Source organism: Hylaeus anthracinus, unplaced genomic scaffold (assembly GCF_026225885.1).
Source record: "Hylaeus anthracinus isolate JK02 unplaced genomic scaffold, UHH_iyHylAnth1.0_haploid 0, whole genome shotgun sequence".
Lineage (NCBI taxonomy): Eukaryota > Metazoa > Arthropoda > Insecta > Hymenoptera > Colletidae > Hylaeus > Hylaeus anthracinus.
Genome location: NW_026533254.1, coordinates 25,869,568 through 25,883,202, shown reverse-complemented (window position 1 = coordinate 25,883,202; position 13,635 = coordinate 25,869,568). Strand labels below are relative to the sequence as shown.

Here is a 13,635-nt window from a genome sequence, read left to right as displayed (position 1 = left end):
GTTTCTAAATCATTCTAAACTTGAAACTCCAATACACGGAAAGATAGCGATTCAGTGTTTAGACTGTTCGGTACGGTCAGTACCATTCCGTACGTAATAGTTACAATATGGTCGACAACATGAGCGACGACGTGGTGAACAATGTGCAAAATCTGAATTTAAAGGACGAAAAGGCATGAATACAGTTTACACTTGTCATAACTTCTCGCATTTTTATTTGTAGCGTTAAAATATGTTGTCGAGTTCACGTCTTTGCAGTATCAGAAACTTTTATAATGTTTCTAAGCGGACACATGCTTCTTGGGTTGGTTATAGAATATATTGTCATGGTACTTTTTCGTAATGTCGTGTTACAGACTTCGTTTTTCACCTTTCGTTTATCAATTTCACAATCGATTGCAGGAAAATTACTAGTTCTTTGTCCGTTCTAAGAATGACCACCCATAATGTTAGAATCGATAATCTGACGCAACAATTCGAATTTTACCTTTCTGCTGTGTGCGACTAACTTTCTTGATGTGTTAATATCGTATTCTGTCGATTAACAAGTTTTTACGAAATTTTTTATCCTTTATACATATCTCTTTTTCGTCGAATGTAGGCGAAGTTGATGAAAAAGACGAAAAAAAAGAATGCTCCTGCCGATGAACATACAGTGTCCGAATTAAATCCTTGGCCCAGCTATATCCAGGTACATCTCGTCGTTTATTTTATCGTAATACATGTATCTTACGTGTAAATATTTTTCTAGGATCGTATCATACTGTGGAATAAACTAAAAGCTGAATACGATGCGTCGATAGCTGAGAAGCCGGTCACCGATATAAAAATAACTCTTCCCGATGGAAAGGAAGTTGCTGGTCAGTCTTGGCGTACGACCCCGTATGAAGTTGCAAAAAATATTAGCCAGGGCTTGGCGGATAGTATCGTTATTGCAAAAGTCAATAACGAACTATGGGATCTGGACAGACCTCTGGAGTTCGATTGTAAACTCGAACTTCTCAAGTTCGACCATCCCGACGGTCAGCAAGTCTTCTGGCATTCCAGCGCGCATATTTTGGGAGAAGCCATGGAAAGAGTATACGGCGGTTGCTTATGTTATGGCCCGCCTATAGAAAATGGATTCTATTACGATATGTATTTAGATGACAAAGGGATTTCAAACTTAGACTTTCCTTACTTGGAGAGTCTGTATAAAAATATAGTTAAAGAGAAGCAGCCTTTCGAAAGATTAGAAATGAAAAAGGAAGATCTCTTGGAGATGTTTAAATACAACGAATTTAAGCTTCGGATTATTAACGAAAAAATACATACACCCACCACTACGGTGTACAGGTGTGGACCGTTGATCGATTTATGCAGAGGCCCGCACATTAAACATACCGGAAAGGTTAAAGGCATCAAAGTTACCAAGAACTCTTCCACTTATTGGGAAGGAAACGCCAACGCGGAATCGTTGCAGAGAGTTTACGGTATCAGTTTTCCAGACACTAAACAATTGAAGGAATGGGAAAAGTTACAAGAGGAGGCTGCTAAGAGAGATCACAGAAAAATCGGGAGAGAACAGGAGCTATTTTTCTTTCACGAACTCTCTCCTGGATCGTGTTTCTTTCAGCCTCGTGGAGCGTACATTTATAATACTTTGATCGAATTTATACGCTCGGAGTACAGAAAACGAGGCTTCCAGGAAGTAGTGACGCCTAATATTTTTAATAGTAAACTGTGGCAAACGTCTGGCCATTGGCAACATTACGCGGAGAACATGTTCTCGTTCGACGTCGAAAAGGAAACATTCGCGCTGAAGCCAATGAACTGTCCTGGCCATTGCATGATCTTCGATGTTCGTAACAGATCTTGGCGCGAATTGCCATTAAGAATGGCCGATTTCGGCGTGTTGCATCGAAACGAGTTATCGGGCGCTCTAACTGGACTCACCAGAGTGAGGCGTTTCCAGCAGGACGATGCGCATATATTCTGTTCGGTTAACCAAATCAAGCAAGAAATCTGCGGAGCACTCGACTTTCTGCGACACGTGTACACGGTCTTCGGATTCACGTTTAATCTGGTTCTCTCCACGAGACCTGAAAAGTACATGGGAGAGTTAGACATGTGGAATCAAGCTGAAAAAGCACTGGAAGAGAGTCTAAACTTATTTGGAGAACCGTGGAAGATCAATCCTGCGGATGGGGCGTTTTACGGTCCGAAAATTGATATAACGATTATGGATGCGTTAAAGAGACCCCATCAGTGCGCTACCATTCAGTTGGACTTTCAGCTACCGATCAGATTCAATTTATCGTACGTTAAGTAAGTAGAAGAATTCTAATAAACGTTTTCAAAAAATACATACACCCACCAGAATTCTCCACGATTCTCTACCAATAGAATTCTAATACGAATATTGCGAAATTTTAGCGAAACTGGAGAGAAAACGAGGCCAGTGATCATTCACAGAGCTATCTTAGGCTCCGTGGAGAGAATGATCGCGATTTTAACCGAATCTTATGCCGGAAAGTGGCCATTCTGGCTGAGTCCGCGACAAGCGATGGTCATTCCAGTAAGTCCTCTGCACAACGATTATGCTTTCCAAGTGAAAGATAAACTCTGGAATGCTGGGTTTATGGCGGAAGTTGACACGGACGCGAGCGACACTTTAAATAAAAAAGTGCGAAACGCGCAGCTGGCACAATTCAACTTCATCCTTGGTAACGAAAAATGCTAACGTAGTCTAGGTCTCGCGTTACAAAATAACGGAACGTTCAACGTTTATGGTATTTTCAGTTGTTGGGGAGAACGAGCTTAACGCTAACACGGTTAACGTACGAACCAGGGACAACGTGGTACACGGAGAAGTCGGTGTAGGAGATTTGATCGAGAAATTCAAATTGTTCAAGGAAAGGAAAGACAAGAATTGCGAGGAGAAGTTTTAAATAAGCTCTGCGAATAAGCAAAATATTAATTTATTTGTAACTAGTAATTCCGGTGTTATCGATTGTAGTACAAGTCCGACCGAATTTCAAATAACATTTTCTATATGTACTAAAAGTAATGCACCCAAAGCTATTTGAACAAAATATTTCACGCCGCGAGAGTCCTATTTCTAGAGACATTTTACAAAGACTTAGGATAACGTTTTATAGAATATTTTGCATTTAATCGATTCTATGGCCAAGGTTCGATACGTTAATAAAAAAAAGGAAGTAACGGATACACAGAAACCTTTTTTCAATGTCAGTTTATCGAATCATGCATTTATTTTTGTAGAGCGATGTACAACTACTGGAAAGGCATAACTTCGTGTCAAGATTTATTTGATCGATATCTATCTCGTTTACTTTGGAGTATGTACCCAGAATGAACGCATCGTATCACTGGGTAAACAGTAACGAATAATACTGCTGTATTTGAATCACGAGTGACTTGTACGGTGTAAATGGAAAATCACGTGATATCATTCAAGCTGCATTCGAAGTATTACGCGGTGTTTGTTCAATTTTTTTGTTTGTTTAAAAAATGATAAAATACGTGGGGTGATATATTTCAGATTTTCTAAGCATTTGTTTTTTTTAAAAGGATTTATCTCTATCGTTCGAAGAAATCTTTGACGATAACTTACTTAGAAGTTACAGGATAACGTTCGAGTATCTCCGTCTTTATAGCAGAAACATTGAGTGCATATTGTAATTCGAAATGTTCATCTCGACGGCTGTGCTTCGTAATTTATTGCAGAAACTGTCAGTACGCGTATTGCTGTAACTGCGTTTAATGTCGAGAATAAATTGATGCTGTAAGTGGTACGTCATATCGACATGGGAAGAAGACATTTCTCCTTTCAATATTTATTGTAAATTTTTTCAATAAAATAGCATATTCGAGTGAAATCGCTCCCTATAATAATCCTTTTTCGTTTATAAATGTTTTAGTAATAGACGTAAACTCGACATCGAAAAAAGCTGAACGCGCAGTGCTGTAGCTATAGAAAACAACGTATGATCCCATAACAACGGTTGACGTCAAACCAGGAAAACCGTATGTTTAGTTATAAAAAAATGTGTAATCAACCCCCTATGTTATAATTTATTAAATACTAAGTATTAGATACTTTACTGACGCTGAAACCAGTGCGCATGCGCGATTGAGAGTCATTACCACCAGTATCACAACTACGATTTATTTTCGATTTCACATCGATATTATAACATATTTAAACTTTCTATAACCAACTTCAATTAATTTATCACTATTAAATAAAGTTAATTATTCCGCCAATCTTTCCTTAATCAACATGTTGGAGCTAGTTATGTTTACCGTAGTACTTCTCGAAATTCATATTCCCGCGAATTTTAAACGAAGAAACCTTTTTACATGAATAAATATATTTTATAATATCTACACTTCTTTTATGGGACACTTTAGAACGAGAAAGAACCTCTCGTCACGATTAATATCGTTAATAATTCTGTTTACTTTTGGCAGGAATATTCTTTTGGCGAACTGCGCATGCGCCGCTCCATGGAGTGGGGAGCTCCTTTTCCGGGAAGAAGAGCAAGCGGCGAGCAGGAACCGGAGTCGTTCTGTTTGGTGTTGTAAAATGACAGCCATTACGATTTCGCCGGCTACACATGGAATTATTCAAGTTATAAACGAAAGCAATCTATGTAAAATCGAGAGGTAGGCGTTACGTCAACAATTGCGTCGTGAATTTCTTCTCTGTGTACATTCTGCATCGTTGCTATCGATTTTTGTTCGTAGCTACCTCAATGACACGGCGTACAGAGAATCCATCGAGAATGCCTCGAATTATAATAGTCGACTGTGCAAGGAACGACGGCTACGAATGCCTTTCCTCGACTCGCAGACAGGTATTGTTTACTTTATATTTTTCATAAATACTCGTACAAATCCGATCGTCGTGATATTGTATAACCACTGTAGCGGATAAGTAGAGTTAAAGAGTATCTGTCCATTTTATACCGAGTTCTCTAAATAATTATTCTTGGAGCGCATAAATTTCCAAGTTAATTAACTCGCTTGCATCGAGAAGTAAAATGCGTAGAGCTATGTGTATCTTAGAGCAAGAAATAATCCACAAACAATGGCTTCTTTAACGCTCGTTTGAATATGTCTTGACTTATCTGTACCTTCGACATCGTGTACAATCAGTCCATGTCAATTTTAATTTTTTGAAGTCGATATACCATTTGAGAATTGTTTGGTAAGTAACATTTTATGGAATGACAGGTGTGGCGATGAACCATTCAGCACTGTTTATGTCAGCGAGGGAAAGGCTTCCAGGTTTATTGCACGGTCAAATCTACACGTATCCTAGTAAAAGATGGCGAAAGAAACGGCGTCAATATTTGATGCATTACTTGCATCCAAAACGAGGACCAAGAGGTGACCCGGAAGACTGCGTCGAGGGCGTAGAAACTGTGACGCATGTAAACGATGAAATCAAAGAATCAGTTGTTCTTAAAGGTGGATATACTTGTTCTTTACATATACGAGTCGATGAAATACAAACGTTTAAGCTTGTTTCGTCTAATTTAATAAACAATACGACGATAAGTTTTTCCAGAGGAACATCATAGCAAAGATGCTTGGTACTACGACGAGCAGGACATGTTGGATATGGACACATACGACGAACCTGATCCTGAAAGCGACTACGATTACGAAGAGAGCTACAGTAGTAAGAGGAAACGAAGGAAACCACGTGGTGCTGGTCATCATCCTACGCGAAGTCACCCCCCTACCACAGACAGCCCTGGGAGTAAGCGTACAAAGGTAACTTTGATGTATTTTATTCAGACTTCCATTGTGCAGTTTCGTACGAGAAATAGTATTAAAAAAATCACTTGACTCAGCATTCGGTCAAATGATTATCTTAATTTTCTTACGTATATGTGACTTATTTTAAATTTGTCGTTTACGTTTATTGAATAGGGTGGGGGACGTGGGCGGAAAAAAAACAACTATGACGCTGCTGACACTGATAAGCCATTCGTTTGTGACCGTAAGTTTAATCATAGATACAACTACAAATGACCACTTCCTGTTACTAGATTCATTATAAATATTATTACTATTAGTTCTATCAGTTGTTATTTCGAATAAGACGAAAGAAAAAAAGAAAAAAAAAAAGAAAGAAAGATAAGTGCATTACGTTAGAAAATTTGTTAATTTTATTAAATAACTATATTTTTATGATGCCTACGTATTATTTTACAAGATACGCAAAGGTTACTATATAATATATGATATGGAAGTTCGAAATAAATTATTGAAGATTTTAGTCTTGGTTACCGCATAATTTTACACTTGGGGTATGGTGATTGAAACATATAATGAACTTTATAACGTGGAAAGGTGCCCTTTTAGCCTTACATTAATTTCACATCGATTTAACGCTCTCTGCTCGGTGATATTGATCAGTACTGTATTGACTGCTGTTTTCCTTCAAGTTTATGAATTGCTGTATATTACAGGATACTCCGATCCTTATCGTACGATTTGTGTTTGTTCAAAACCTTGTGTTCCATTTCTCTTTTCCTATTTGATCGAAGTATGAAGAGACGTGATATGGTTCTGAATGAAAGGCAAAGACTGATCACGCGTATTTCAACAATTTTTTCGTAAGAAGTATGTAAACATACGAACGTTATTTCTATAAAATGGTCCACCATCTTTCGATTTTTCGATGATATCAAATATCGTATCGTATCGTATCGTGTCCTCGAATCTTGTGTCACGATTTATCACCAACTTGTGTCTGTTACACAGTAGCCTCTAGCTTTTCTCTGTTTAGTACACTACAGATTCCGTTTACGTAAATAGTCAAAGACCCGAAGTAATTCTTGGAATAGTAACGTCGCGATTGTCCAAATCTTGAAGGAGTATAATAGTCACTACTAATTTGATCGAACTTTTTCAGACACGAGGTCTATGAATTAACTCGAATGTGCCTGCAATTTGTTTACTTCTTGAAACCACTCCTGTTAGATTAGCAGAAAATCTAAAGACATTTGGTCGGGGATAGTAAGCTCGGATTCCAAATGAGATTTCAAAACATAGCGATCAACCCTGGAAGCTTACAAAATTGACCAAATATCTTCGGACTTAATACTACCTGCCAATAACAGAGCAAGAATGTACTGGCTCACACTGTAGCGAGCTCATTCTGTAGGAGTATACAAGCATCAAAGCCTTGCATCGTATTAGTTTTGCTTCTTGGGCTGGAACTCCTTCACTGCTTGTCCACATATAGATTCGTAGGTGGATAGGGATATGTACTGGTACGGAAGGTGTGCAAATGCTGTCCCTGACCCGTAAGCTTCTATCCCATGATCCTTTAACCGCCGCGTTCTCATAATTTCACACTTTGCTTGAAAAGAAGGACGTCTTCGTTAGTCGCTCGAGCACGATATTAATGTCGTTTCAGATTAAACAATTTCTCGAGACGTATTCCATACGTGCTCGTTTTACTCTGGAAAGATATAAAAATATGTGCTCGAGCATAGGTCTCGTCATAAGTTTGACGTGGTGGTTAAACGACTATATCCTCCCAAACGTCCAACCAACTCGTCGACCAAGATTTCTCTCATCATGGACGTTGCATTGGATGGTTTGTGGGAAAATAGTATTTGCACTTTTGCAGTATGCAGCGCACGGTATAAAACCAGACCTGGTCTGGTCTACCATTACGGTCATTCCCACTCTACTTCCTCCGGTGATCCTGCTAAGGAACTAAGTCCCAGTCCTGCCGAAGTTGAACCTAGGAGCGTTGCAGACACCGCTGCTTCGAACCAGCCAGGTTGGAGCCAAAATCAGCTCAGTTTTCTCACTCTCCTTCAAGTCACGATATCCCCCGTTCCCCCTGTCTCATCGTTCACCTCGATACCCTCTCATCTTTGATCTGATCCCGTTCACGCAACTCTGTTCACCCAACTCTGTTCACCCCAGACCATTCTTCCCAATCTCGATGGAACTAAGTATATTTTCTTTACATGTATTGCAAATGCATGCATTGCAGATAACGTAGCGTAAACTTTTTGTGTTCACTTTTTCATATATACAGCGTTCTTTTATACGTATGGACTTTTCTTGCACAACTCTTTTGCGAATACATATCCTGGACCGAGCCGTTATCATACGGAGAAACAACCCTTTAAGCCAGTATGATACGAACGGTTTCCTTTAGTATGTCTACTTAAGAACGATACCTTGCTCTCTCGGATCTGTGTTTCTCGTGTCTTGCTTTTCGATCGAACCGTGGATCTCAACTATTTTTAATAATAGACGGTTGAAAGTATAATTTAAAATAATTTGGATGTTTTTGTAGATGTATAATTAACGAGATCTGGGACCAGGAGAAGAACAGATTCTCGTACCCGTCCTCGGTCGAGAAGCGAGACATTACCGCATCGTCGTATTATCGATTCGAGAGAAGTGAAAAGCGATTGTTGCGAATGTTTTGCAATAGCATGCTTCTGCAATCGCGTCTAAGGACCGTTTCCGTAGTATTATATCGTTCGTAGAGGCGTTGTTCCGTTCGAGCCTTTTAGAATGGATAGCGTTTTTAGTCGCGTAGCCTCTCGAGTGTTTGGTATGTGTGTGTACTTTTAATGTAATATCAGTTTTCTGTATCCTTCTTCAGCATGACGATTACTGACAAGTAACAAGTATACTCTTTACGGCGTTTGACGAGTCTTCTGTTTGATCTTTTTTTATGTTTTTGCTCGTATTACGCTTTGTCTGAACTCCTAGAGCGATTTTGGCTTCGATTTTCCTCTCGACGAGCGCCTGCTGCTTCATTAAAGTTACGGGCACGGGAGACTGCTCTCCCGGAGTCGCGAAAGTAGCCCTGTCGCGTTTGTGCCGCTGTTTTGTCTGATCTTTGGAACGCATACTTCGACGTTGTATCGTTGGACATTGCTCTTGGTGATGGAATGCATCGATTTACGTAATTTGTGCACCTTGTTACGATTGTACAGGATGTCCCGTCGGAAACAGGATATTTTCAATTGTTCGGTATTTTGAATAACAGAAGGAAACATTGTTCACAGAAGTTACGCGCGGCTGTCTCTCGATGCTTCTTTTTATTATTAAAAATGGCGAAGATATCGAGATGACTTGTTTCTAGCGGGACACCCTGTACGTTATTTGACTCTGTTTTTCTCTTCATTGTTGTGCCAGTTCTTGTTTTTTAAAGACTGCGATGTTTCGAATAATCGATCTCGGTCGTTCGAACATACGTTACACGGATGAATTGTCGCTCGAAAAATTCTTCGAGTTTCGCTACGGAGGACCGTTTCTAACGATTGTTCTTTCTTTTATAGTCGACACAGAATCAGCTGGCCGCTGGAGGTCACTTCCCGCGCCACGAAAGTAGCTCCAGAAACGCCTGCCCGCTTTTAAGCTACGCCTTCTGGTCCTCGAGTGGTCGGGGATGACCGATCGGCGACCCAGTTGACGCTAAACCTACCGCAGTTGGTTAAACGAGTGTTTTCAAACTTTGATATACAGCTCTTGTATGCGATATACGAATTTTATACAATTGTTTCATGTATCGAGAAAAGTATCTCTAACCGTTTGACTGCTAAGCAATTCTTGCAAGAACGCACAAAAACTGCGGGACATATTTTCACTTGATGTTGTCAAAGACATTATCAAGACACACTGAAACTCGCAGCGCAAAAGCGCCGCGTCGCGGTTTTCGAGACAAATACACGCAACCGTTTGACTGCTAAGCAATTCTTGCAAGAACGCACAAAAACTGCGGGACATATTTTCACTCGATGTCAAAGCCACGCTGAAACTCGCAGCGCTTTTGCGCCGCGTAACAAGCCAAACGGTTAAGGGTAATTTATTTGTTTGACCACGGTAGAAGTTTAGCGTTAATTTTGTCTCGACTGTGATCGCCTGGTCAGTTACTCATTGAAGGTATTTTTGTTATTCAGGATGAGACTAAGATAAAATTCAGGTTGAAATTCGAAGAACGCCGGGTCAGACGATCGCCGTTTCCAGAGCTTGTTCGTACGATCGAGTCGATTGCTGGCCATTGTCACAGAATTGACTCTTTAAATCATTGTCTCTAAGCCAGTGTGCATGGTCATTAGCTTGTGACGCAAAGCGCAACTGGGTATGTGGTCGGTTTGTGATCAGGTGGTACACGTCGGGGTCGTCAGAACGCAACCTCATCGAGTACTTCGAGTCCCTCTCCCGCAGCACCTTCCGCGTCCGCTGCGGGAGCGTCCACGCAGCCTCAGCCGCAGTCGCAGCAGCCCCAGCCGGCCCAGCCTCAGCAGCAACCGTCGCCCCAGCAGGCGCCCACGCAACCGTTGCCTCCTGCCCAGGCGACGGTGGCGCCTCTCTCGCCCACCGTTCCACCAGCGAAGGAAGATCTGCCGACCGCCTCGTCGCCCGGCACCGCCGTTCCTTCGCCGTCCTCGGTGAGGACGGAGGGGCCGCCCACCCCTGGAAACAATGAAAAAAAAGCTGGCAAATCAGCCCAACCTTCCCCGTACTGCGACTTCTGTCTGGGCGACGCTAGGGAAAATAAAAAAACCGGCGGATCCGAGGAATTGGTCTCTTGCAGTGATTGCGGTCGCTCAGGTAAGCCAGAGGAAAAGATCAAGCGCAAGTATACGCGAAGAACGAATCATAATTAATAGAGGTGGCGCGTGGAACGTGTTCACCGCCACGGTATAATTGGTTAACGTGTCGATCGAGCATTCTCGAAACCAGAGATTACTTTCGGTGGTGTGTATACGTACTGACGTTGCCATGCACGCGGGGACGACTCTCGATGACCATTAATTTTTTTCTTCTCTTTTTAGAAAGCGTCTAGAGACCTTCGTCGAAAGGTCAGGAATCTCGTGGGATTCCCAGGGTCCATCTACCGCGCTCCCGGGTTAAGTTGCCGAGTGTCTAGAAGTTGAAAGGGGGCCGGGGTGAAGACCTTGGTGATACGGATAAATACTGTTAACCCTTTGCACTCGAGAGGTGACTCTTGCTCGCCACTAGCTTCGATGCAGTAAATCGGCCAACAATAGCGGCCAATAATATTTGTTTAGGTTTCATTTCTTTGGAACTCGAAGCGTCGATAAAATGGTTGTCGACAAGGTAAAGGTGACCCGATTAAACTTAGCATTCGTGGCAATAGATTACCAAGAAAGCATGTCAAGTTGCTAGTAGATACCAGAAAGAAAGGCCTCGAGTGCAAACGGTTAAGATATCACAAAATCACGGACAAGGGAAGCTTAAGTGATTGTTGGATCGCTGTAATACTTCATAGTTACATCAATGTGTATTCCATTTGTCATTTGCTTTCGTCGCGACCCCGACAAAAGCCATTTGTTGCGAATCGCATGGTCGGTAACAAAAATACGAATAACTCGAGGCGTATCTGATTCGACGGCAACTTAACTTGGGAGCACGATACTAAAACTCCCACGGTGTGTCCTGTTATGCGAGCACCTTCCAGTGCCCTCCTACTCCGGACGAGTTGCATGGGATATTTTTCTCCTAAACATTTCAATCGCTAATTTTCAAAGGATTAAGGAAAACAAAGGATAGCGTTAACTGTCCTCCTCGCGTGCATGGTCGGTAGCTTCTTTTCTCTTCCGTGTCTCCTTACGATCCGCGACCTGTGTTCGTAACAATCCAAATTATTATCGAATCAGCGATTTATTATCAGCGATCGGTTGTCGATGATTTGTTTTCTGAATCGTTACGCGGACCTTATTTTTTCATACCACCGGATCGTAACGGATAACCGAGAAAACGAGAACGCGAGAAGAAGGAAAGAAAGAATATTTTTGGGTCGAGGAAGATAGGACGATAACTAATTGCTGCGTGACGTACGTTCGAAAATCATCGTTAAAGGGTAAAAGTGCCGTGTGTGCAATAATTAAGAAACGATTGTCTGTACGGTTCGGGCGATGGATAAAGAACATAACGAGATATGGTTACGAGCTTTACGTACACTAGTCAAGCCACGAAAAAGCAAAAACATCACATTGTCAATGGGTGCAACTTGTCGCGTCTGAGTGATAGGAATTTTCGACAATTCCTTTGCGTGCACGGATCAACTGTGATTTATTGTGTAAATTTCAATGATTAGTTTTTAAGGGAAAATTTTTACGATGCAAAGAAAAGAAAAAAAAAACAATAAGTAATGTACAAAAAGTATAGCGAATTCGATACACGAATCTCGTTCCGGAATATTAACGAAAGCAAACGTCTTCGACGAATTAAAAAAGAAAAAAGAGCGAGCGAGAGAGCGAGAGAGAGAGAGAGAAAACTACTGTTTAGATAAATTTTCGAGGGGGGAAAAAAAAAGGAAAAAACGAGCAAAATTCCTGTTACACAGTATCACTAGAGCACGTATTGAAGAAGATGTGTTTGTGTTCTCTGTTTGACTGCAGTGTAATCGCGTTTTTACGTTATTGCGTTGGTAATCAAAGAGCGACGAGAAGTAAAAAAAAAACAAAAAACAAAAAACGAACGAAAGGGGGGGAAAAAAAGAAAGATGATCGAGAAGCTTGCCGCGAAATAATCGTTCTATAATCGAGAAGTTTTAAGAGAGCTTAACAAACGATACGAGTATATATACTTTATATAATTATATTATCCAGCACAGTCGTGAATCGTTTAACGAGAGCAAAACATATTTATATAGTAAGACGAGACGAAGGTCGAGACGACGTTTTCGACATTTCTACGTTTCTCGGGGGATCTGTAAATATTTCCTTTGTCTCCTTGCGTTTCGCATATTTCTATTTACAGATCGCGATACACGACACCTAAGAGCGCAGCACATATAACGCTAGTTAAAAAGTATTATCGTTCGAACACTCGCGTTAAGAGAAACTAATTTTTCCGCGCGATCAGGTTCGTCGTTGATTTAAAGTCACGTTTACATGTTGAATAAGTGCTCGATCGAACCTTCCCATCGCGTATGGTTTGATTTCTTTCCTACGAATCTCGCGGTTCGCCGCGACGAACCGCGCCAGAAAACTCGTAAGTCGTTTCTAGAATTCTTGTTCCCCTCCCCCGTTATTGGGTTACTGCAGGGATTTTAATTGGTACTTTGACCTCTGATTAATTAATCGATTCATTACCTGTGCCTTTCTGTGGTAAACGTACCGTTTATTTAAAAAAGAAAAAAAAAAAGGAACCGTACCACTCAACAAATATAACATAACAAAACGACGAGCAAATGTTTCTGTTTATAGTTACGTATAATTATCTTTTTTAATATTGTTGACAGGTCCTGTACAGGTCCTCATCAGATGATTTAACACGTGTTTTCTTCCTCTCGATGAATTTCTAATTGCATCCTATAATCGCTGTGCTAGCGTCGAGCGTATATTTTAATTATTCAAGTTTCGACTCGCGTCACGAGTATCTTATTTAATATATTGTTCTTTTAGTAACTTTAAATGTCGACCGCGGCGTTGGACGTCCTTGCAGCAACCACGCAGGGTCTCCGTAAGCTTCTCGTTTCAACGACTTACGAGCATTTCAAACAGACATCAAAATATCCAACGAAGAAATTCTTCGACGCGTGTTTCGCTTCACTTTATTCTTCTTCTTCTTCTGTTTCTTCTTCTTCCTTTTCTTCTTCTTCTT

General features: G+C 40.9%; 2 protein-coding genes across 7 annotated transcripts in view; both read left to right on the top strand.

Moving 5' to 3' along the window:
- The first annotated feature begins 20 nt into the window (after positions 1–20).
- LOC128891027 (threonine--tRNA ligase 1, cytoplasmic) lies at positions 21–3,218 on the top strand. 2 transcript variants are annotated; one of them, XM_054150178.1, is made up of 5 exons: positions 21–173; positions 602–691; positions 752–2,307; positions 2,416–2,705; positions 2,782–3,218. In XM_054150178.1, the coding sequence occupies exons 1-5, from the start codon at positions 108–110 to the stop codon at positions 2,928–2,930; spliced, it is 2,151 nt and encodes a 716-aa protein (XP_054006153.1). In that variant the 5' UTR covers positions 21–107; the 3' UTR covers positions 2,931–3,218. The 2 variants fall into 2 exon arrangements, with proteins under 2 accessions (XP_054006153.1, XP_054006143.1); XM_054150168.1 differs by having other exon boundaries at positions 83–304.
- Positions 3,219–3,614: 396 nt separating this feature from the next.
- Positions 3,615–13,635, top strand: part of LOC128890484 (zinc finger protein DPF3) — a 14,272-nt gene continuing 4,251 nt past the window's right edge. For 3 of the 5 annotated variants that reach the window (XM_054149010.1, XM_054149030.1, XM_054149021.1), the window contains exons 1-8: positions 3,615–4,029; positions 4,477–4,671; positions 4,753–4,862; positions 5,242–5,478; positions 5,570–5,787; positions 5,947–6,016; positions 7,658–7,813; positions 10,165–10,614. In XM_054149010.1, coding sequence (XP_054004985.1) covers positions 4,592–4,671; positions 4,753–4,862; positions 5,242–5,478; positions 5,570–5,787; positions 5,947–6,016; positions 7,658–7,813; positions 10,165–10,614 — 1,321 coding nt within the window. In that variant the 5' untranslated portion in view covers positions 3,615–4,029; positions 4,477–4,591. Of the gene's footprint in view, positions 4,030–4,476; positions 4,672–4,752; positions 4,863–5,241; positions 5,479–5,569; positions 5,788–5,946; positions 6,017–7,657; positions 7,814–10,164; positions 10,615–13,273 lie in introns of all 5 variants that reach the window. The other 2 variants (XM_054149048.1, XM_054149039.1) reach the window with 2 other exon arrangements.

Excerpts from the sequence above, each read along its gene's own strand:
- LOC128891027 (XM_054150168.1), top strand. The coding sequence starts at position 233 with ATGTTGTCGAGTTCACGTCTTTGCAGTATCAGAAACTTTTATAATGTT. Across the intron at positions 305-601 it reads AGCGGACACATGCTTCTTGG|GCGAAGTTGATGAAAAAGAC; the intron begins GTTGGTTATAGA and ends CGTCGAATGTAG. Across the intron at positions 2,308-2,415 it reads TTCAATTTATCGTACGTTAA|CGAAACTGGAGAGAAAACGA; the intron begins GTAAGTAGAAGA and ends GCGAAATTTTAG.